The sequence below is a fragment of the Arachis hypogaea genome, chromosome 2, assembly GCF_003086295.3.
Source record: "Arachis hypogaea cultivar Tifrunner chromosome 2, arahy.Tifrunner.gnm2.J5K5, whole genome shotgun sequence".
NCBI lineage: Eukaryota > Viridiplantae > Streptophyta > Magnoliopsida > Fabales > Fabaceae > Arachis > Arachis hypogaea.
The window spans coordinates 85826239-85850553 of record NC_092037.1 but is presented as its reverse complement, the minus strand read 5'-3'; the positions used below and the strand labels follow the sequence as shown (position 1 = coordinate 85850553).

The window sequence follows — 24315 nt, the reverse complement described above, 5'->3', positions numbered from 1 at the left end:
TCCGAATCAGGATACATGTTGGCCTTTATCTCCTCTTCCCTACTCTTTACTTGTTCTGCGCACGAGACAAAATGAAATATTTTCCTGTAATTTATGCTTCTGCTGAAACAGAATTTTGAAACTCTAACTTTTAAGCCAACTTGATTCAACCCCTCTTCTCAAGTTCAAATAGAACCATCACAAATAATGCGTAAGTTCCTACTTCTATCAAAATAGGGTTTCAACTTCTTGTTCGTCAGAATTGCTCTAAAAATTATAATCATATAAGTTGAAAATACAAAGGTATTCTGACTTTTCAAGTACATAATTCATAATTATATTTATTAAAATTTTATTTTATATAAATTCATTAGTGTCTCCAATTAAAAGGTTATTATAGTACTATATATATATATATAATTATAGGATTCCCCATAAAGTGGGTTTTTTTAAATAAATATTAAATTTGTTATTTACTGATATATTTTCTTAAAAATATTTTTTTTTTATTATTTATCAAAATATACATATTTCGTTATTATTGTCAACTAAATACGTAATAAAAATATTACACTAAATAGGTAATAAAAGAAGATATAACATTTTTTATTGCTTCTACAAATAAAATATGTACAAAAGCTATTTTAAATATATTTTGTAATGACAATAAATAGAATATATGAATTTTTATTTCGTTGTCATTATAAACGAAATATGTAATAAGATAAAAAAAATATAAATAATTAAAAAAATTAATTATTGTAGGTCGGGTCTTTCCAACCCATACCAAGACAAAAAAAAAATCCTAAATTAATTATCATATTAGTATTCTTATACGTAAAAACATACTGTAACAAATTTCTAGAATTAAAGACTAATACATCTACCATTTTAATTCATCTTATGTTGGCAAAATCGTAATGTTTTATACCTATTATTGTATATATAAAGGAAATTAATTAAAAGCATTTGGTATATAATTTTCGTTCTAAGTACTATACTAATGTTTAAATAAAAAACTGCTATTTTTAAAATTTGAACCAAACGTTTTTTATTATAAAAAATATTTATATCTTAATTAATAATATATTTGTTAATATTTATGTTGTTTTGAGAAAACACAAATCACAATAATAGTGAACCTGTTTGCTTAAGATTCTAGAAGAATAATTAACCCTAATCCTAAAAGAATAAATATGCATTTTTTTGTAAATATTAAAAATTAATTTTTACAAATTATAATTTATAATTTTTATAAATTCTTATTTTAAGTGAAGAGGTTAGTAATATTCCTTAATTCATGAACGAAAATATTGAGTAAAAAGCGTATGGAGAAAGCTTCAAGAGTAGGTGGGTATATAGCGTTCTCAGCAAGATTCCAAACCAAACTCCATTATTGACTACAATTTTCCTGAGAGAAAGAACGGGTCATTTCGTCAAATATATTCTACAAGCACGGGACACTTGAATTATTGTATTCGTGTCTTACATTTTAGATATGATAGTTCGATATGTATGTTTGTTGTATCTAATCGTATTTTAATAAAAAATAAAAAAGATTTGGATATATTTAGGTTTATTTAAATACTATTATGTGTCAGCGTATACAGTCTTATTCTTAACATATATTCTTGAAATAAATTTAGATATAATACATATTATTATTTATTAAAATAAAAAATATTTTAAATACTTGATATAACTAAAATAAAATATTAAAAATAATTAAAAAATTAATTTATATTTTAATATTAATAAAATATCAAAAATATTATTACGATTTAACTAAAAAAAATTTATATTTTATATATATGTATGTCCTGTTGTCTTATAAAATTTCAGCATGTTCCATCTCATGTCCGTGCATCATAGAATATATTATATATTCTCACCCTTTATAAAATACTTGAAAGAACCATCAAATTAAAATCACAAGACCCATAGAAGTAGAACGTAATGAAACCTGTAAAAGCAGTGAAAACTGAAATGAAGGAGCTTCCACAAGAAGTGATGGTGGAAATCTTCCTACGTTTGCCAGTAAAGTCCCTCTTGCGTTTCAAGTGTGTTTGCAAACATTGGTTGTCTCTTATCTCGGACCCCAATTTCGCCAAACACCACTTCCAACGATCTTCTTTGAATCTCACCCATAAGATCCTCTACACTCTGCATTTCGTTGCATGGTCTTGGGATTTCAATGCACCCTTTGTTGATCACTCTGCTCTGTCAAGGATTCAGTTACCTCTTGCCTTCGTACCTGCTAATGTGAGTTCTATGATACAAAAATTCGTTATTATACTAACATATACATATCCCCTGTAAGGCTGTAACCCTGTCATAGTCCATTAGTCCTACACGATGAAAACTTAACGGCTAAGGCATCAACGTGAAATTGATAATTAAGAGTTGTCAAATAATTTGACTAATTTTATTAAATTTTTATCTAACAATTCTTAATTATCAACTTCACGTTAAGTTCACCTAAGTTTTTACCAGTCCTACATACGTACATACATTTGCAGAGCTTGAAAAAAATTATCCCAATATAAATAATAAAAATATTTTAAAAATAAAATTATACACTAATCTTTTTATATTTTCATTATGTATATATTATATGCATTACGATAATATTAAATTTTAAATTGTACGCTGATTTTTTATATTTTCATTAATCATATAAAATTTTAAATTGGATATTTTGTGTCAAGTTAAAATATTTTATATTATTATAATAATATTATTATTTTTTGAATTGGCCAAATAATTATTGAATTAAATGGACCAAAGGGTAGGTTATTTTAATTTTGTAAGAAGAGAATGTATATTTTGTAAATAAAAAAAAATAAATGCCATCCTCTCTAAAATTATTGCATTTTTCTTTAGATACCTAATATTAGTATTCGTGTTGATTAATTACAGATCAATTGGATGAGGATGGTGGGTTCATGTAGAGGCTTTCTACTTGTAGCTCTCAATGACAATATTCTTTTGAATGATCTCATCATTTGGAACCCATCAACAGGTTCATGCAAAAGAGTACCACAACCTCCCACATGGGACAACAAGTTTGCATTCCTTTGTGGTTTTGGCTATGATGTTTCAACAGACGATTATATTATTGTTCAGGTATCATACAAGAATTGGGAAGCTTATCTTGATGACGAGGTCATCATCTTTGAAACCTTTTCAGTCAAATCCAATTCATGGAAAATAGTTGATGTCCATGGCCTCAATTGCACATATACAAATCTAAGGAACGATGATGTCGATACTCCAAGAGTAGGATCGTTCTTGAATGGTTATATTCATTGGTTGGCTTGGTGCAAGGACGGTGAAAGAGCAAATCATGGAGCAATAATCGCTTTTGATTTGAATGAAAACAAGAACGGTTTGCGTTTGCATGAAGTACCTTTGCCGGATGATTTCATCCATGAATATTCTGACTTGGGGGTGTTTGGAGGATGGCTTGGCCTAATTGAGATGAACGCACCGGATCAATTAAATATTCGTGTGATGAAAGAATATGGAGTAAAATCGTCTTGGGTTAATTTGATTACTGTGTCACTTCTCAATATCCCTTCTGACTTCATTTCACCCATGTTTATGTTCCTATGCAGATATGGTGAAGTTGTTGGAATTTATGATGGTGTAGGATTTGTAAAATATAGTGACAGAGGAGGGGAGTTACTAGAACCTCCTAATAATCCTCATGGAAGATCCAGGTTTTATTCAACTGCTAGTGTGTACACCGAAACACTTCTTTCTCTCCCAAGCAATCATGGTGATCAGGGTTAAAGTGGGTAACTAACCTCTTCCTCCAATTGTTTTTGCTTATATAGCTTTGTACATCCGAGAGCTTGAAAATTATGTTTTATATATATATAGTTCAGAGAATTGAATCCTGTTAAATTTCTAAGACAGAGATCACTTCAATGAACATGTTTAAATCCTATGTTTTATATACACGAACACGTGTTGATTTAATGATTTCTCTAGAAAAGAATAAAATATAATAAAAAATTTAACACTATTAATACATCAAAAATTACACTCTATAACAAATTGTGGGTCATTTTTTTCGATATGCCCCGGTGTGTGAGTTATGCTTGGTTATGGAGAACACAGGTGTTAGACACCAGTGTGAAATAGGCTTTTCTGAACAATGACAGGAAAAAATTGGACCATCCAATTTCTTTGTTCTGAGAATAATTGACCACCAATCGAACTGTCCGGGTTGGTTAGAGGAAAAATTTGAATTTGGCCGAAGCTAATCGGACCGTTTGAGCTGTATAATTTTTTTTTTGTGAAATTGAACTCAAATGGTCCGAATTGTTTGCTAAATATTTTATTTAATTCAGACAATACTAATCGGTGGGTCCGATTTAAACATGTGTGTGTGTTCTTCTTCTTCTCACAATTCCTGTACCTCTCTTAATTTATATGAACTTAAAAAATCTGATAGTGAGGTTCATATGTATGAAAGTGTGAGAAATGGATGATAGAATTTCGTTAAAACTATATTATTTTGGTCAGATTTTATTACAAACATCTAAAGGAGTAAAATTTAGTTGCGAGAATCCGTTAGATATTGTTATTCCATTCACAATCTCATTTGAAGAGCTAAAAGGTGTGATTTATGAGAAGATAGACTCTGAGATGTCAAAGAAAATATCATGTATTTTATACAAATATCCCATACCAATATTTGGTGGATTTGTTCAATTTCAAACCAAATATGTAACTGACGAAGCGAGTATGCAAGAGATGTTTTCAATGTATATTGAAACTCACGCTCATATATCAGTCATCGAGTTGTACATTGAATTTGAACAATCTGAAGCCAACCGAAATATTGAACAGGAAGATTACAATAGTGACAGTGATGAAGAGTTTGAAAGCAATTACGAAGTTGTTGCTCCAGACGGAGACGAAGATCAAGGTGACGGGGCGATGGCTCCGAATGTGGCAGACGTCGCAAATGCACTTGCAAACGAACATCCGTTTGAGGAGCCATCTTTCATGCGGATTCTGGACTTGGAAGCCATGCATGCGCCGGAGTTTTCGAAATATATGAGTGCTGGTACGTAAATGCATATATTTATACGAAGGATTAGAATTTTGGTAATAATATATATTGATCGATGTACCAAATAGCTAAGTGACATGTGAAACTATGCTCAATTAGCAATTGTTTATGTCTTTATGTAGTTAAAATTAAGATAATATTTTGAGTAAGTTATTGAGTTAGTTAAATGTTAATTAGTATGCATTAGTCCATATTTATTTTTGTGTTTATGTTTTTATTATGTTAAAAGTGAGATAATAACCTGATGGAAAGTTTATTTATATTAATATGGATGTAGTGAGTATTGATTTACTTTTAATTTCAGTTATTAAATATTTTTCATATGGCTGTTGTCATGGTAGAAATTTCTATGGTCGCAGATGGTGAATTTGCAGTCGGAATGAAATTCAGTTTCAGGGAAGCTGTTATTATCGGGATGAAAGTTTATAGCATCCGAAGAGACGTAGACTACAGGGTGTATGAGTCGGAGCCTTTGAAATTTTATGCTAAGTGTGCATAGTATGGATCAGGGTGTTATTGGCTTATTAGGGTTAGCATGATCAGCAGAAAGTACTGTTGGGTTATAATGAGGTACAACGGTAGTCACACTTGTACTAGAGTCATCATTTCTCAGGATCATTCGAAGTTGGATTCGAACACAATTGCAGTGCAAAGCTTACACTAACTGGTTAAACTGAATCCTCCGCGAACAGTTTGCGTTGGTGTTCGATGGTGGCTACCAATGGGGTGTCACATGACCACAAACTTAGTGGAATGCATCAACTCAGTCTTGAAGGGTGCATGCAATCTCCCTATCCGTGCACTTGTCAAAGCAACATTCTACAGGCTTAATGAGTTGTTCACCAGAAAAAGAGTCGAGGCGGAGTCGCAGATAACAGCTAGACATGTTTTTTTTTGAGGTTGTGACCTCAAAATTGCATGCAAATCAACTTGCATCAGGAAACATCCAGGTTAATTGCTTTGACAAGTAGAACGAGGTCTTTGAAGTGCGTGAGATGCCAAGTGGAACAGAGTATGCCGTCGACCTCCGTCGACAACGGTGTGACTATGGTGAGTTCTAGGTGGACAGAATTCCTTGTCGACATGTGTTTGCATGTTGTGCAAATCAGCGACTTGATTGGCGAGTGTATGTTCACGATATTTACAAGATGGACCAACTTCGAAGAGTTTACCGAGTTAGGTTTAGGCCACTGGGGAATCTTACTACATGGCCTGCGTACTACGGGCCTCGATTTGTACCGAATATGTACCTGAGACGAGTGAATTTCTTGAATGAGATGGACACACGAATGTTACGTGGTCCAAGGCGATGTAGGCAATGTGGAGTCGAAGGACACAGCTGTAGTAGATGCCGTCGGTCAGCTGGTGCAGGTCCCGGCAACCCAGCACAGTAGATTTATATATTTTACGTTTTATCCAAGTACTTTATGGCATTTGCGACTTTATGTTTTATCCTAGTTATACAAGTATGATAATTGGAGCATTGTAATTTTATGAAATTACTTTATGACATTTGCGACTTTAGAATTTATCTAAACAGTCGATGATATTTGAGACTTTAGAACTTAACCAGGAATACATAGAAAATGTTAAGAACACAACAATAATACATAGTAATAAAACATAGAGCAGTTATCGTACTACAAGTACAGTACTGAAACATAGAGCAGTTAAATGATACATAAAAAGGTTTCAAGATACATAGAAAATATTTAGTACACAACAACTACTTTCTCAATGTCTACTTTACATCTTTCACAAATTTCTTGCATTTCTTGGTGGCCCTTTTGAACATGGACGAGGTGTATCGATTAGCGCTACGATGTGAAGGATCAACCCTGAGATTATATCCTTTATCTGTCTCGTCTGGAGTACGTGCCTCACATGTACATAATTTAATTAAACAGACCGCCCAACCAGGTATATAGTATGAACAAACAGAAGAAACAACACCAAGTTTATAACATGATCAAACAACACAAGCCCTAAAATGAATATAAAATAATCAATTGACAACAAAGTAAACCTAAAATTAGACCTGCATGATCACCATCATCAGAAGCATCATTGTGGGATTCTTCATCCTCATCCATATCCTCATCTTCACCCTCCTCGTCATCTGGTTCATCTACTAGATACTCATCAGTCTCATGCTCAGCTATCTTAGCATTTTCTTCAATTAGACACATTGAGACACGCCATGGGTTTTGACTATTAAGTATCCCTCGACCACCGTCACTTCTACTGGAGTCTCTAGATACCAACCTTCCAGAAGTACCTGAGGAAGTACGGCGTGGATGCCATACGTCCAAAGAATACCTACCCAGCATGAAATCAGGCTGATGGATAGATTGTGATTGGCCTGCATCTACATCCATGAACCCAAGTATCTGGCTAAAAGAAGCTCTCTCAACTGAGTCAAAATGTGGAGTACTCCAATACTGTTGATGTATTGGGTATGAGGGGTAAACTGTGTTTGAACTACATATGGGACCGAGGACTGTGGCTGTTCTTGTGGAGGTGGAGGTGGAGGTGGACGTGGCGGTGACTGTGACTCCTGCTCTTGATTGTCATCATCCATAACTGGGTTACCCTCATCATTCTCTTGAACCACAAGATTCAACAAGTTTAAGTGGTTGACATATTTGGTACGGTACCAGTGCATGTAAATATCTAAGGGATGCTGTGGAGGCACCAGAAGCTCAGTAAGAATGTGATTATACCTGTTTGTCCACTGCATCACCCAAAATGAATGGGACGTGGCTGTGGCCAAGTCAAGATTCTTAGGACCAGTCAGTGTTTCTCCGTGTGCCTTGTCTAGATTCTGTTCCTGATGAGGAACTCCCTGAACAAAACCAAACTGTCGCCTAAACCTATCGGTTGCATGCCACTCAATGCATTCAAATGATATCAATGGTACCGTAGCGCTCCACACAACTGAGTGCATGTTGATGTCTTCTAGGATTATGTCTGGATTAATGAGGTCAACACCATAAGCAACCCACACAAACTGCACACAATAAAAGAGTCAGATAATTTTATGCCAAATAACAGTAACACTAAATTGGAAAAAATACTTTTCTAATGAAAACACACCTGGCCTTCCTGAAGCTCATCTAATGACTTCCTAAAGCAAACGAGACTAAGATATCTATAGCGTCGGTCACCACACTCCCAGCTACGCCACCTAAAATGATTTATTTCATTAGCACAATTGAAATATGAATATGAACATACTCAGTAAGTTGATGATGTTACCTGTTTACAAGCAGAAAATTGCGGGGTTCCCTAGGAACCGGCGCAAGATATGGTAGGCGTATTCAAGCCCAAGCTAGCAGAAGTGTTAGTGGACCATCGATTTTCTTATATTTAAAACGAGATTCCCTGCATAACGACCTGTGCAGGTGCACTAGGCATGCCGATCCCAACTATATTGTCCGATACTACCAAAATCACGGAGCAAAGGCAGAAACTTCCAGTGTACAGATGCCCCATACTTTTCTCCAAGCAAGATCGTACCCAATAACAACATAATGTGGCATTTCACATGCCTCTAAACACTGTTTTCGTCAATCAACTGTAAACTCTCTTTTAAATCTCGAAGCCATGTCAATTTTATGCAGCTTCTTCTACAGTCAGACTTTGTCGGTGCAACCCCAAACTGGTGAAAACACTCACCCTCTAAGACTTCGAAACTGCTCAACGTGATTCTTGTCACTGGAAGACCATTCGTCGGGAGACCAAGAATAACGACTACATCCTCCACTGTCACTGCACACTCTTCCTCTTCCCCTTCCTCCTCCTCATCTTCGACTGCTTTTTTTTATCATCATCATCATCTTCTTCTTTTTATCTTATTCATCTTTTTCTTTTTGTTTTACCTTCTCGAGTTTCTTCTTGTTTTACTCTCTTAACAAGAATAAAAAGAAAAAAATCAAACAAAGAAGAAGAAGAAGAAACACATAATACTGCAAAATTACTTTGAAGAGGATGAACTTACATTCATTTAACTAAAAGAAAGAAAGAAATAAGGAAAAAAAAAGAAAAAAATGCAGCATTAGAGGAAACATTTTTCTATGTTTGCAGCAAATTTGGGTGTAACACGAAAAAATTTGGGTGTATTTTTATTCTGATAAGTTTTGCATAATTCAAAACTCTTCATCTTCCTCCTCCTTATCTTCTACGGCTTCTTTTTTTTATCATCATCATCGCCATCTTCTTTTTCTTTTTTCTTATTCATCTTTTTCTTTTTGTTTTACATTCTCAAGTTTCTTCTTGTTTTACTCTTTTAACAAGAATAAAAACAAAAAATCAAACAAAGAAGAAGAAGAAACACATAATACTGCAAAATTACTTGAAAGAGGATGAACTTACATTCATTTAACTAAAAGAAAGAAAGAAAGAAATAAGGAAAAGAAAAAGAAAAAAAATGCAGCATTAAAGGAAATATTTTTCTGTATTTGCAGCAAATTTGGGTGTAACACGAATATATTTGGGTGCAACACGAATTATGATAAGTTCTACATAATTCAAAACATTTCCTCTTCCTCCTTCTCATCTTCTAGTGCTTCTTCTTCTTCAACTTTTTATTTCGTTTTCTTATAATTTTTCTTGGGAGAAAAAATCAAACAAAGAAGAAAAAAATATATAATGTCGCAAAATCAAAAGAAAGAGAAGGAGAAAAAAATGCAGCAACAATAACAACAATAAAAAAACCACAATGAGGATGAAAACGCGAAGAAGAAAAAGAAGGAATGCGAAGAAAAATGAGGAGGAATGCGAAGAAGAAGGAGAAGAAGAAAAAGAAGAAGGAGGAGAAAGAGTAGGAGAAAGAACGTGGCATACAAACGTTGAAGAAGAACCCTTTTTCATTTCACGTTATTCAAAGTTGAGAAAACGCGTGTTTACAGCTCTTTAAATTGAGAGTTATTTTTGTTAGACTTAGGCTGACTTGTATAGATTTATATGACAAAAAACTTGTATCGGTAGCAAATCTCTAAATTATATACCAAGAAACTTATCCATTATTTGTACATCATTCTTTTTGGTCAAATGGTAATACATTCCAAAGAAAGGAAGGAGTGCAACCCTGCTCAAGACACTGTTATCAAAGAGGATAGAATCAAGGAAATGGGAAGTAATGTGAAAACAGTGCAGTCCCACCGAGATGGAGTGTGCTTGCTTTGCCAAGGCATATGCACAAAAGTAAGGCAAAATCACTACATGGGTACCAACAAGGGAATAAACACTCCATTATGCTCTTGTGCTAAGTAAGGCACTACTTTTCCGAGTGTCTTATTTTTTTTCATTAGTAGTTGTAGCTCTCGACTATTAGACAGCGGGAGAAAGACCCAGTTTTAACAAAATGTATAATATTAAGATCAAAATATAAAATGGAACTTTTGAATCTGAAACCCTAAAACCAAATCAGTTATCCCTTTGAGATTATTATCAAGGAGCACCTAATTTGGATCTAAACAAAAGAAAACTCTACTAACAAAATTATATCATAAAGCAATTTATATTTTTACTTACATCTCTATCAAACAATAAGAAAAGCCAAGAAATGAAAATAATTATTCATTTAAGAGAAGACGTCTATGTAATTTTTATTTGAAAGAATAACACAACCACTCTAATTAGAACACACTAATACAAATAGTATTAGTATGTACATTTAGTAATTTTCCCAATTTTTATTTTGTTATTAAAACGAAAGCCCACACAAGAAAAACAAAACTACAAAGCTACTAATCAGGGTAAAGAAGCTTTTCTACCCTCATCAAACATGATTTGTCTCATGACCCAAAAAAAAAAAACATAATTTGTCTTATAGCAATTTAAGTTGGTCTAGTAGTTAAGTCATTAGTCCGCCTAAATAAATGTTAAGGAGTTTGAATCTTGTTTTGTGGATACAACAATTTATTAACTAGCGGCAAACCTTTAAATGAAACTCAAATTCATAACGGACTAATCCTTATCCTGCCAGATTGAAGAATATCATAAGAAACCAAACATCATAATTTGCTTAATTCTCTTGGAGGGTGATCAACAAAGAAATATCCCTAGTCTTGAGACTTTCTTTTGACAACCAATTAGCTTCTTTGTTCCCCCTTTTGATATGTGTGCGCGAAACTGTGAATCTAATTTGCTAACTTCTGTCTTATAGCTTCAATACTTCTCACCAAAGAGTAGTTGGGGTGATTCTAATTTGATTTTTTTAGTTAAATAAATGAAACAAAAATCAAATTTAATAGATTTTTTTGAAACAAATTTCGAAACATGTTTACCATATTCTTAATATTATATAAATCGTCCTAGGGTGATAAAGGTTATATAATACAGTAAACATGGCATCCTAGGACGATTTATGCATGCATGGCTGAGGGGATTCACGAGTAAATCGTCACAGGACTGACAGGGTTACATATTACGCATAAATCGTCCCACTCTGCCCGGAGTCACCTGATTTTGGACTGAAGCAGAGGCCTGCCACGATTCACATGCAATACCGAAACCTGGGTAGCTTGGCGCGATTTATGGTCTTTTTGGAGACCCTCAAAGTCCAGAGACGATTTATGCTTTAATACTTACCCTAAGAAGGTTCCAACGAATTATTGCTTGAGTGGAATCTCAACACACTACGGCGACTAACTTTCGGGAAGCTTTGGGAGAGAAGGTTTGGGAGGAAGACAGCCCACACCGGAGGAGGTGGCAGTGAGCGACGGCATGGGGCGTTCACTGGCGACGGTGCTGCGGCAGCTAGGCCAGAGGAACCATTGTCCGGCGTAGTGAGGCACAAAGCGGTGGGTTGTGTGGCGAAGTGGGTGGAATCTGCGGGAAGGATGGCCGCCAACCAGGGAGATATGTACCGCCTTAACGGTATTGCGCATGTTGCTGAAGCGGATCCACCAGAGCTACCCTCTACATCAACCATTCTAGCAAACAACTCCATAGCGCCCAAGTCGAAAAATCTTACTTGACTGTGGAATAAAACTCGCATGCCATCATCGCCAAGCATCTCGTATTTTCCAAACTTAACATAACCTTACCTCAGTGATATAAGAATATGAAAAAATAATTGTTTCATACGTTTTGTGCCACACTTTCCTGCCTTCTGTAATATACTACTATGTAATTCTATCAAAGTCGTTGACAGATTTACAAACACCTATCTACTTTTTACTAGAGAACATAACACTTTCACTTGTGTTTTCATCAATCTTTCCTCGGTGATGAACTAACAAAAATATATTCTCATCCATCTCTCCCTAAACTCACTAAACTTCAAGTGTGATTTGTTGATGCCACACTCATTTATTTATATTTTTATCATCATAAATCGTTCTAGCCTCCTTAGAGTTACTATGTTGAAAGTAAATCGTGGCAGGCCTATTTGATTTAGTAAAGATAAAGTAAATCGCACCAGTGTTGTTAGGGTTCGAAAAGCACATTAATCGTGGCAGGCCTGTGTTTCAACCTAAAATCACGTGAATCCTAACAGGGTGGGACAATTTATACTCAACTAGTAACCAAAGGTACCCTCGCACAATTTATGACTATTTCAAACTAGGCCATGCATGCATAAATCGTCCTAAGGTGCCATATTTAACGTATTATATAACCCTTATCACTCTAGAACAATTTATATAATATTAGAAACAGGATAAACATGTTTCAAAATTTGTTTCAGAAGAATCTAGTAAATTTGATTTGTTTCATTTATTTAAGTAAAAAACCCTTTTGGTTTCTTTTTCCTCTGTTTAGTAACTCCAAAGCCGAAACAGAGATTGTCTCAACTCTCAAGTATGACTCTCCTAATGACCAGATCCCAAGCTGTTCTTAGCCCCTGTAAAATGCCCCACGTCTCTGCTTGAAAGGCTGTACAGATTACCAATATTCATGGTAAATCCTGCTACTCATCTTCCTTGTTCATCTCGGATTAGCCCGCACATCCAGCTTCTCCAGGGTTTCCAATTGAAGCTCCGTGTTAATCTTGACCCTCCTCGTCGGAGGGGGTGTCCAGGCTATGTGGATTTCAGTTCTCACTTTCCTAGTGTGCAGTAATTTACCTTTCTGAAATGCTTCCCTGATTGAATTCACATAATTCATGATGAAACTTTACCGCTTTCCACAAAGAAAAAGTGGCTTCCAGCCTCAATTAGATACTGGAAGCATGTAGATAAATACATATATAATAGTAGGAAAAGATTCTGGGGAAAAGCCAAATTGGTAGATAAAAGTTTCAATACCATAACCATGAAACTTTAGTGTAGTGCAAGTATAAAGGTTATTTAATTATACAGTGCTCTCACCAAGATTACAAATTGCCTATATATATCCGAAAACAAATTTCTAACTAATGATACATAGGAAATAGGAATGAAACAAACAGAACCGAGCAGTATAAGGGTCATGATTAGTCATTTAATCCTCACTTATTTGTCCACATCCCTTTCAAGAGTATAACAAGTCTATTTTGACCACAAGAGGGAGAGTGGCTTCTTCCCCTTCTGACACTCTGTCACACAATCAATCACTATCTCTTGCAACTGTTTCTCCACATCTTCAATGGGTTGGAAAGCATCTACAAACTGCACCAAGCCAGTGGAAAGAGAAGAAGGAGGAACAAAGGAAAAAACAAGAACAAAAGACATAATAGAAGGATATAAAAAGGCATCAACGTGTTCAAAGAAAGAAACATTATCTTTCATTGCCTAATGTCTATATAAAACTGGGGAGAGTTCGGATAGACATTATCTTTCATTGCCTAATGTCTATATTTTCTATGTCAAGACTTAAGACATTTCGGCAAATATAGCCTTAATGTCAAACTGTTAATTTCAGGAGGAAAGGTCATACAAGCAGCCAATTACCTTCCAGGAGACATCATGAATAGCTTTGTAGCTTTCAGCAACTTTCTTCTGAAACTCCAACTTTTCATATCTCTCGCCTCCATACCCTCCTCTTTCTGCGGCTTTCTGATATATGTGGAATGTATGGGGAAATACAAATAAACAAAACAATAGTCACCAACATGAATGAACCAATACTTAATTATGCTAGCCAACAACACCGAAAGAGGTCAGAAAACCACGTGCAGCTCAGGCAGGTTAATATCAAAGCATGAATGTTACAAATGAAATAGCAGTATAGCACAACTCATACTCTATATTAAGAATAGAACACCCTCTTGGAAAATGGTAAAACATGTATAATGTAACTATTGTCCCAACTTCCCACACTCCCTTTACTTCAAAACAATCCCAGCAAGATGGAACAAAGAAAGAGAGCCAAGAAACACATTTCAGAAAAGAAGCATGGATTTTTTTACAGCAGAATAAAAAATCTTTTTTTTCCCAGCATGAAAGAAAATAAAAACCAATGGGAATAAGATTTTCATTTTAACAAAGCAGATATTTACTTGAGGCTTAAAACTAACCCAAAACAGAACTTTTCTATTGGCTACACAGAAAGAAGTTTCATATTACCTCTGGCGAAATATCAAGGTAAGCTACCAGATCCGGAGCAAGCAGCCCAACCTCAGAAGCCTGCAAAATGTGTTCATGATTAACTAATAGAGATAGAACCTATTAGTGTAGTCAACAGAAAACACAATACACAAACTCTTAACTAGAATGGAAGCTCTCATTTTGCGCCCTTGATTTTTTCCCCTCAACAGAAAACAGATTACTTGACATATATACCTTACACCACTCAATATCAAGTCCCTTGGCAGAGGAGAAAGCCACACCAGAATACGAATAGCGGTCAACAACGAGGGTTGTTCCAGATTTGAGTTTGGTTTCCATCAGCGACCTACAAAGCCAACACACACATAACTGAATGTAAGATCTATGAGTTCAAATGTGTTTTCAGGCAACTACTTTAACTTGTAAAAATACTTAAAATTTTATAAGCTGCAGATAGTACTAGTCAAAACTATCCATAAGTAAATAAAAATTTATTTGATTTAAGATTTTTTCAAATTAACAATGGAAATTTACTTGAAAATAAAAAACACTAGCAAAATTACACAGATAATCCCAATGTCACAAAATCTCCAAGAAACATCAGCTTATAAGTCCAAAGGTCTAGGATATACATCTTGTTACAATATCAGCAAAGTCAAATCATCCATATTAGCATAGTCATGAGAATCACTCAGATGTATTTCTAGCTTCCTTTGGTATGCTTCCCTCAGAGCTAGAAAACTTTCATGTACTTTAACATTGGGTATTATAACATCACAAGCTAAGCCAACAGTTATGCCGACACAATATGGTTTGGATTACAAAAAGCACAAGTTTTTTGTACCCATCAACCTGAGCTTCCTTGTTCCTACTTCAATAAAGGTCCATGGTATGGTCTACATCTCATTATTTATACGCCCAATCTTCATTTATCTATGTTTATTCAAACCACGACAGCATTGAAACCTCCAAACAACCCCTCCACCAAAGCAAAAAAAAAAAGTGTAGGAGTTCTAAGATAACTACCACTAGAATTCAGTTGGATTTGGATCCTCTAAATTTTGGATTTCACTTTAGAGGATAAAGTGTAATCTCTCACCATTTATTTCATAAGTGGGACCAAGAGAAAATATGAGAGAGAAAACATTCAAAGGTGAGAGATGATACTTTACTTTCTCAAGTGAAAATTCAAAATTTAGATTATCCAAATTCAGTTCAGTCATAGTCAAAGACCTTAAATTTGATTAACATACACAGAAAGCAAATGACCAATAACAAAGTAAACATTTATAATCATCTGAAAGGGTGGGGGAGACACAAAACCTCTTCTCCCAACGATTGGCACTGAAGAGGAGATGAATAGTATGATCATCCAATTGTGAAGTGTTAGTAAGATAGGCAGATATCATTTTCCCAACATCAGTGTTTCTGTCAGGAAATCTCCATAACTCAGCAGAGATTCGTTGACCCTCCAAATAATTGACTAGTCTGGTACACTGAGAGGACTTCCCAGAACGATCTAAGCCTTCTAGGACAACCAAGGCACCTCTAGACCCTTTTTTGTTGCCCTCAATGCTACAATTAAGATTATTATCCATTCTTAGCTTCTTAGGAGAACAATTGGAGAAGAACTGAACCCGAAAATTGAATGATTTCTGCAACACTAGTGTTTTGAAACTTCTGTAAAAGAAAAACAAGCCCCTAAATATTAGTACAAAAATAAAGGGAAAAACCAAGAATAGAGAATCTGGTATGAACACAAAAAAATGGGAAAAAAAAAAGAAAGAAATAAAGATAAAGAAACGACAAACATTGCAAGCCTTTGCATTCTTCCAAAGAGAAAACTTGTCACCGTTGAACTAAGAACTATGGATCGGGTACAATTTTCAAAGAGTATAACTGAAAAGAAGGTTGGAAGAAGGAGGGGGGGGGATGGAGAGACCAATGCTCAAATTTTGATGAATAGGATAAGATTTGAAGTTAAAACCTTAAGAAGAAAATGGTTCTTACAGTGACTTAGAAGCTGTGGTACAAGTGCCATAGATCATATCCTCACCTAGCACTTAAACTGAACCAAAATAGTAACATATAAAATTAAAGCACAATCATGAAATTCAAGGAGAAAATGGGCAAGAAGTGGAGGAGTAATAAACACATCAAATCAGATTAATGAACTGTTTGGCAATGAGAAATTAAGAATGGAAATTTGATTGCCATCAAAATCTTTTCTTTTTGGTGTTGGGGGGGGGGGGGGGATATTCATCTTTATGGTTTTGGTGCGCTTTTGTTTTCTACTATATTTCAGAGCACGGTATGGAAGTTTAAAAAAAAAAGTTTACATGTATGCACACATAGACTTCTTTTAACAAAAACTAAAATTTTACGCAATAAAATAGAAAGCATATCAATTTCAACACTACAAAATAAGTTTAAATTGTTCAACTTTACATAGAAAATAAGAGAGTAAATGCTTAAGTTAATCCCCTAAAATTTCAGACTAATCAAATTGGTCCTGGAAAACTTTTTTTTGCATCAAATTGGCACCCGAAATTTTCGCCTTGAATCACGTTAGTCCTTGAGAGAACTTTTACTGCTCTTCCATTTACGGCGAGCCGGTGTGGATGGTTATGTAATCACGTGCAGGATGCTACCAGATGAGTTTGTTTGACTCAAATTGGTCCCCAACCTAATTCAAGAAATAAAACCCTAACTCCCAAATTAACCTCATCCTTAGTCTCTTCTTCCCTTCTTCTCCTCTCCAATGTTAAATGAAAGTATCTCTACTGCAACTAACATAAAACTCTACACTGAAATCAGGCCTTTCTACCAGAATCATTCTTAATTCACCAAGATTTAGACACCCAGAAAGTATATGCTATATCATTCACAAATTATGTACTTTAACATTCACACCACAAGAATAGAAATGAACTATTAGCAGACCCATACCGATAAGTAGGGGTGTTCATAGTGCAGTTTGGTTTGGTTTAATGGTTTTGATAGAAAAAATCATCCAATCCAATCGTAACGAATTTAATTGGATTGTTTGGTTTGGTCTTTTTGTCTGAGCCCAACCAAACAAAACCAAACCGAATATAATTGGATTGGTATGGTTTGGTTTTTCAGTTTTACCTGTCCTGGTCATACTTGGTGTATTAAAAACCTGTCCTATGCCATTTTCAGCCAATAATATGCAATAAAGTACCAACACATTAGAAGTAACAAGTTCAATTTCATAAAGTCACAAACTGCAGTCATACAACACAATAACTAACGTAATTGAAAGTTCAACAAATCAAAATATAGGTCTTGATTTAAACACAACAGGTTCAGCAACAACAAAGCAAAAACAAAAGTAAATCAAATTACATTGCTGTTTCTTCAGCTTGTTTGAACTACACACATAAGTAAATCAAATTATTCTTATATTGTATTGTTGTCCATACTTAAACAAGCCAAAATAAGAACTCAAATGAACTATAATCATATAGCAACTATGCATCGCACCTGCTGATTTTCAATCTTGTCCTTCCACTGCAAATCATGTCAAAACCACCCTGCGAACCGATATTGCAACTGTCAGATCTCAAAAATTTGTCATCACTGAAATAAGAGAGAACCTACACACCAAAGGATTAAATATCTATTTAATTAGAAATTCAGGATGCTAACAGTATTACTGGCCTCAGAATTCAGAAATCATATATAATATATATAAAGCATTTCCAGAATCCAGCATAACTAGGACATTGTTCAATTTCAGTTTCAAAAGAGTAAAATAAAAACTACAAGTATGAAAATGTACCTGATCTCTATAAGGATAAATATAGTCCGAGTTGAGTTCAACCAATTTACTTGAGACGTCTCCATTCTAAATGCAGATATTCAAAGAGTTGAGGGGACGACGGAGACGAAGCAGCTGAGAACTGAAAAGGAGTCAAGGCAGCGGCTGCGAAGTGCAAGGGAAGTGTAAGGGAGGACCACGGCTACGCGAAGTGCAGGGGGTTAAGTGTAGCGGAGAAAGGAGAGTGGAGTGTGAATGTGCAAGGGTCGAGGGAGAGAGGGAGAGAGTGAGAGACTGGACCTTGGAGGCTGGATAGCGCCGCTGATGCCTCACAACGGCGGCTGCGACTGCCAGCATGCCAGGGAGGGAATGGCTGAGCGACTGTGAGGGACCGAGTCCTAGTGAGGGTTCAGGGAGAAACTGGACTTTGGAATGGAGTATAGGTTTTATTTTTTTTTTTTCAGCTCTAGTGTAACCGTGTAGGGTTAATTTGGAATTTCCATGGTCTAAATTTTGAATTTTTATTTGTGAGAAAAATATGTGATTTCCCATTTTCAATAATTTTTTTTCATATTTTTTTTAATTTTATCTATAAAATGATAAAAAATTATATTTTATTTGTTAATATAAAATTCAAAATTTAAAAAGTTTAAATCCTAATTTAAGGATATCTTTAAAGTTTTACATATATTTTCGATTTGGTTGGATTCGGTTGTTTTAAATTTTATTTTAGAATCGAAAATCCAATTCAATTGATAAAAAAACACTAAGTAGTTCAATTTTCGATTTTCAATTTGTTTAATTTTTAATTCTTAGTTTGGTTCATCGATTTTATTTTATTTTGTTCGGTTTTGAACACTTTAGTATTCTATCCTAATTGTAGGAGTGTAAGCAGATTGGATCAGATTGGATATAGCTGAAAATTTGATCCGATCCGCACAATTTCTATCGGATCGGATCGGATATGATATCCATGTTTTTTAGTGTCGGATCCGATCCGGATCGGATATCGGATATATCCGCATAATTGAATTCAAAACCAAAAATTTGATCCGATCCGCACAATTTTCATCGGATCGGATCGGATATGATATTCGTGTTTTTTAGTGTCGGATCCGATCCGCAAATGTGCGGATCGGATATCGGATATATCCGCATAATTGAACCTTTTTCTTTTTAATCATATTTCTATGTAAAAAATTCAATAAAAATATTTCTTTCACATTTTTTAACATATTTATTCCTAAAATATTTTTAATCAAACTTTTTCTAAATAACAAAAATAAAATAATACAATATATGAATAATAATTACTAACTAAAACATACAAACAAGTAAATATAATACCAAATATATATATTTATTTATTTTTACTTATTATTGTGCAGATCTGCGGATCAGATATGCGGATGTAAAGCAGATATCCGCGATTCGATCCGATCAATGTGCGTATCGGATCGTATCTACAATTTTTCGGATCGGATGCAAATATTTACCGCGGATCTGCGAATACGATCCGATCCATGAACACCCCTACCTAATTGTTTTAATAATCCTATATTCACCTAATACAACTTTCTCTTGGCTTGAAATTCATTCTATGTTTTCTATGAATTTTTATGAAAATCCAAACCAGCTTTATCATAAAGAGGTTTTTAACTAGCCAAGAGTTGATTCAAATTTTCAGAACTTTGAGCAAAGTTGGCTAAGTCTTCCTTAAGCCTCTTTATCTCTTTATGCAGCCACTCATTTTCTTCAAAATAATTCATATTTGTAGTTACAGAATGGTGGTATTCACAGCTTTTAAGTTGAGCTTTCAACTGCTTATTTTCTTCAATAAGTTTAACACCAGTTTTAGCATCCCTTAATTTATCTTTGAGAAAATCATTTTCAATTTTAAGAATAGTAATCTGTGATTCAAGATCTTGGTTTTCACTTAGGAAGCATCTAATTTTTTCAAAAAGGTGATCTATCATGAGATGAAGGTCTTCAGTGTCAGGGTTAGGAAAAACTACATGCTTAACGTGATCTGCCATAAGACAAGTTTGTGACTTGGTTTCTGATTCTTCATCTTCATCTGAGTCATTTTTCAAGTCTTCCCAAGAAGTCATGAGTCCCTTCTTCTTTCCCTTTTTCGGCTTCTCCTCTTTCTTTAGTTTGGGGCAATCAGATTTGAAATGCCTAGCCTCTTTGCAGTTGTAGCAGATCACTTTGCTGACATCCTTCTTCTTTGAGCTGTTTCCTCTGTTTCTTTCCTTCAGTTTTACCATTTTTCTGAATTTCATGACAAACAAAACAAAATCATTTTCAGAAGAGTTATCACTGGATTCATCATCCAGAGGGTTAATAACAGATTTGAGATCTATTCCTTTCTTTTTTGTATCTTTTTTCAAATATGTGTATTCAAAAGTAAGTAAATTTCCTCTCAAATCATCATAAGTCATAGAATCAAGACCAATACTCTCAGATATCACTATTGCCTTAGTTTTTCACTCTTTTATGAGACTTCTCAAGATTCTCCTCACAAGCACAGATTCAGGATATGTGATCCACATAGCATCCAAGCCATTGATGATGACGTTGAATCTTTCAAACAACTCATCTATCGTCTCTCATTCCTTCATTGAGATATTTCATACTCTCTGTTTAGTATGTCTATTCTGGTCTTCTTTACTAGAGTTGTTCCTTCATAAGTGATTTGAAGTTTGTCCCAGATTTCCTTTACTGTTGTGCATCTTGATACCCGTCAGTATTCCTCGAAGTTGATTGCACAGTTGAGCAAGTTGATAGCCTTGGTGTTGAGCTCCACCTTCTTTCTGTCTTCTTCAGTCCAACTAGCTTTACCTTTGGGAGAAACCACACCATCAGCTCCAGTAGTGGTTGGAAATTGAAGACCTTACAGAATTATCTTCCAGAGTCTGTAATCTACTGATTGTACAAAATCTTCATTCTTTCCTTCCAATAAGTGTAGTTCTTTCCATTAAAGAGGAGAGGTATATTGCTTGACTGTCCTTCTGTCAGAGTATAGGCCACCAGGTTTGAGCCACCGTTTTCTGCCATCAGGATCTTTTCTCCAAGCTGCAAAGCTTGATCTCTTTGAGACCAAGCTCTAATACCAATTGATGGTTATCAGTGGCTAAGAGAAGGGGGTTGAATCTTAGCCCCTTTTCGCTAAGTAACACTTTCTGCCTTTAATGAATACTTTAGGAGATATTTCTATTTTTTTGTCTCGTCACTAGTCAAGAGACATTTTCTTTTTGTCTCGTAACCAGTGAAAAGATATTTTCGATTTTGTATCCTATGCAACAGAATCAGAAATGGAGTAGAAGAGAAAGAGAGAATCACACCAAGAAGTATTTTGGTTCAGCTGCTAAGTGCAACGCAGCCTACATCCAGTCTCCATCACAACAATGATAAAATTTCACTATAATCATGCAGATTACAGACACCAATTCTCCCTAGGAACTATCCTTCCTATCCAGGACAAGTCCAGAATCTAACCCTAATCTTGAACTTGACTTGGTCACCTACCAAGCTTTCAGCTGGTAAGTGCTAACCCAACTTGCAAGGGGATTCCCACAGAATCATGATACACAACACAGATGTACAAAGGACCTCTAAGACATCTATGACTTTTTCTTTAATTTTGTACACTCTGTATTTCTTCGCTCATTGGTTTTTTCTTACAAACCTCACATTGTTTGCCTTTTTTCACCATGAGACTCCAGACAGACAAAACTTAAAGAAAATACAAAATAAAACACATTGAAGGAGAAGAACTTCTGTTAGCATGGGTAGCTATGAGAAAACTGTGCTTTCTCTCCTTGTCTCAAGCCTTGGCCGTTCACCCTTATTATAGAAGGGGAAGCTTCCAAGGTTGAAACGGTTCAGTCGAGCCACCTTCTTCTTCTTCAACACTAAAACCGGTTCGAACAGAGAGAAGAGAGAGGGAACCGAAAGCAAAAACCAACATGCAATTACCTCTCTCTCATCCATTCTCATCAAGCTTCATCAATCTGAGCCTTCCATCTTGACTTAGTCCCCAAGAAAGATTTCTGACCCTTGATTAACACTTGATCCTTGACAGCTTTAAATGCTCCACTTTTGCTTCCTCCTCCACGTAGGTACAGTAGCTACCTTCTATGATGGATGAACAAAAAGTAGAAACGAGCCATACCTTAGGAATCTTCTTCTCTGACCGAATTGAATCTTCCACCATTTTTAGGCATGGTGATCTTGAGACTTCTTAACCACATCTTACCTTAAGTGGCAAAGATCTCAGTCACGCCATATTGTAGATCTTCCTTTTGCAAGAGCCATCATCACCTTGGCCTCTTTCTTGTCCATAGCTTCTCTGCTTCTACCTCTGATGGCTTGCTTCTTCAACCTTCTTCCTAACATAGAAGTGACCGAAAGTAGAGAGAGAAGAAAGAGAAAAGTGAAAAGTTTTCAATGGAATTGAAGAAAGAAATTAAAATGAATTAATTTTTCACTCTCCATGTCTGGTAATGTGTAATCAATTAATGTCATCATATCACTTGCACTTTTTCTTTCATGTTACCAAGGCAATTAAAGCTAATAAAATGAATTTGAAATCCATCAAAGAAGGGAGTGGCATCCGTGGAAAGCATGCAATCTTGCTTTCTTCCTTCTTTTAATTTCGGACCAAGCTTTGTTAGTCTTGCAACAAGGATTATTTTTAGGCTTGCACAATAATTTTCTGGCCTAACTAACATAATAATTCAGCCACATGTCATATGGTATATTTGCTCAAAGCTGAATATTATAACATTTTTTTTGGGCTCGAAATATCTTTATGCCCAATGACCAAAATCTGCAAGTAACATAGAAATTATTAAATAAACAATTTTGAAGCATAAATCAATTTAATAATTTTAATTATTATTTTAATAATATTTGATCATCATATTAATTTGGAGTTTTTTAAACTCATCAGGTAAGTTCTTTATGATCATTCAAAAAAATTGACAAAGGTTGAATTGGATATTATTTTACTCTACTATTTACAAATTATAACTATAGAACAAGTTTTAGAAAAAATATTTAATTTAGTTTGTGAAAATTTTATCTAGTATCATAATAATTCTTAACTTTTAAAAATAAACAAATTAGTTCCTTAAATTGAAAAATGTGAATCCCCACATGTCCTTCTCTGAACCTCCATTTACATAATGATGATGTATATTATTAAGTGCCAAGTTGGCGCTTTGAATCCTTGACTCTAGCACCCCTTGGCTCTCCGTAGTGAAGCCTTTCTTTAGATTGTGCATTGCATTCACACATTGTTGATTATAAGATTTCATTTTCATTTCTTTTTTCATACAAGTCAATCTATGGCTTGATACAAGTTTCGAGACAATAATTTACTAAGTTTTCTACTACTTTGCTTGGTACTAATTTCACTTGGTCAAAATTAAATTATTCTCTATTTCATAGAAGAACTGATGATTCACTTCTTATGGTGTTTGTATATGTTGACAACATCATTGTTACTAGTAAATTTAATGATGTTGTTGTCCAAACTCAACAGACTTTGCAAAGTCTTTTCAAACTCAAGGTGCTTGGCCTTTTGAAATATTTTTTTGGATTGGAGATGGCAAAATCTTAAAAGGGCATTTGTTTGTCTCAACAAAATTGTACTCTTTTTTTATTCGAAGACACTGATTTTTTGGATTGTAAACATGCCTCTATACTCTTGGACTCGAACATAAAATTTAATGAAACTGATGGTGCTTTGCTTGAGGATGCAGGACAAATTAAGAGCTTGATTGGTAGGTTACTTTACCTCATTATTTCAAAATCGATATTTGCTTTGCTGTGAATAAACTAAGCCAATATATGTCTACTTCTTGTACAACTCATTTAAATGCTATCTATCATATTTTGAGATATTTGAAGGCTACACTTGGATAGGAATTTTTTTTTTCAGTTTCTTCTCCCTTATATATCAAGGCATATGGGGATGCTGATTG

General features: G+C 34.7%; 2 protein-coding genes across 7 annotated transcripts; one reads left to right on the top strand and one right to left on the bottom strand.

Annotated features, from left to right (window-relative positions):
* The first annotated feature begins 1780 nt into the window (after positions 1–1780).
* LOC112748834 (F-box/kelch-repeat protein At3g06240) lies at positions 1781–6577 on the top strand. 2 transcript variants are annotated; one of them, XM_025797079.3, is made up of 4 exons: positions 1781–2241; positions 2899–3775; positions 4840–5059; positions 5425–6577. In XM_025797079.3, exons 1-2 carry the CDS (start codon positions 1936–1938, stop codon positions 3772–3774), a joined length of 1182 nt encoding a protein of 393 aa, XP_025652864.1. In that variant the 5' UTR covers positions 1781–1935; the 3' UTR covers position 3775; positions 4840–5059; positions 5425–6577. The 2 variants fall into 2 exon arrangements, with proteins under 2 accessions (XP_025652864.1, XP_072075265.1); XM_072219164.1 differs by having other exon boundaries at positions 2899–5059.
* A 6717-nt stretch (positions 6578–13294) lies between these two features.
* Positions 13295–18780, bottom strand: LOC112748796 (thymidylate kinase). 5 transcript variants are annotated; one of them, XM_025797042.3, is made up of 9 exons: positions 18344–18434; positions 18046–18095; positions 16549–16606; positions 16350–16437; positions 15862–16218; positions 14773–14884; positions 14557–14616; positions 13942–14046; positions 13295–13659 (listed from the first exon to the last, which is right to left on the bottom strand). In XM_025797042.3, the coding sequence occupies exons 3-9, from the start codon at positions 16577–16579 to the stop codon at positions 13540–13542; spliced, it is 873 nt and encodes a 290-aa protein (XP_025652827.1). In that variant the 5' UTR covers positions 16580–16606; positions 18046–18095; positions 18344–18434; the 3' UTR covers positions 13295–13539. The 5 variants fall into 5 exon arrangements, with proteins under 5 accessions (XP_025652827.1, XP_025652844.1, XP_072075264.1 ...); XM_025797059.3 differs by lacking the exon at positions 16350–16437 and having other exon boundaries at positions 18344–18763; XM_072219163.1 differs by lacking the exon at positions 16350–16437 and having other exon boundaries at positions 18046–18158; positions 18344–18739.
* Between the last annotated feature and the right edge of the window lie 5535 nt (positions 18781–24315).

Bases quoted from the DNA above. Each gene is read 5' to 3' on its own strand.
- LOC112748834 (XM_025797079.3), top strand. From the start codon at position 1,936: ATGAAACCTGTAAAAGCAGTGAAAACTGAAATGAAGGAGCTTCCACAA. The intron at 2,242-2,898 runs GTGAGTTCTATG...GATTAATTACAG, and splicing joins TTGCCTTCGTACCTGCTAAT to ATCAATTGGATGAGGATGGT.
- LOC112748796 (XM_025797042.3), bottom strand. From the start codon at position 16,579: ATGGCACTTGTACCACAGCTTCTAAGTCACT. The intron at 14,885-15,861 runs GTTTTGTGTCTC...TTGGCTTTGTAG, and splicing joins GCCAATCGTTGGGAGAAGAG to GTCGCTGATGGAAACCAAAC. The intron at 14,047-14,556 runs GTAATATGAAAC...CACATATATCAG, and splicing joins ACCTTGATATTTCGCCAGAG to AAAGCCGCAGAAAGAGGAGG.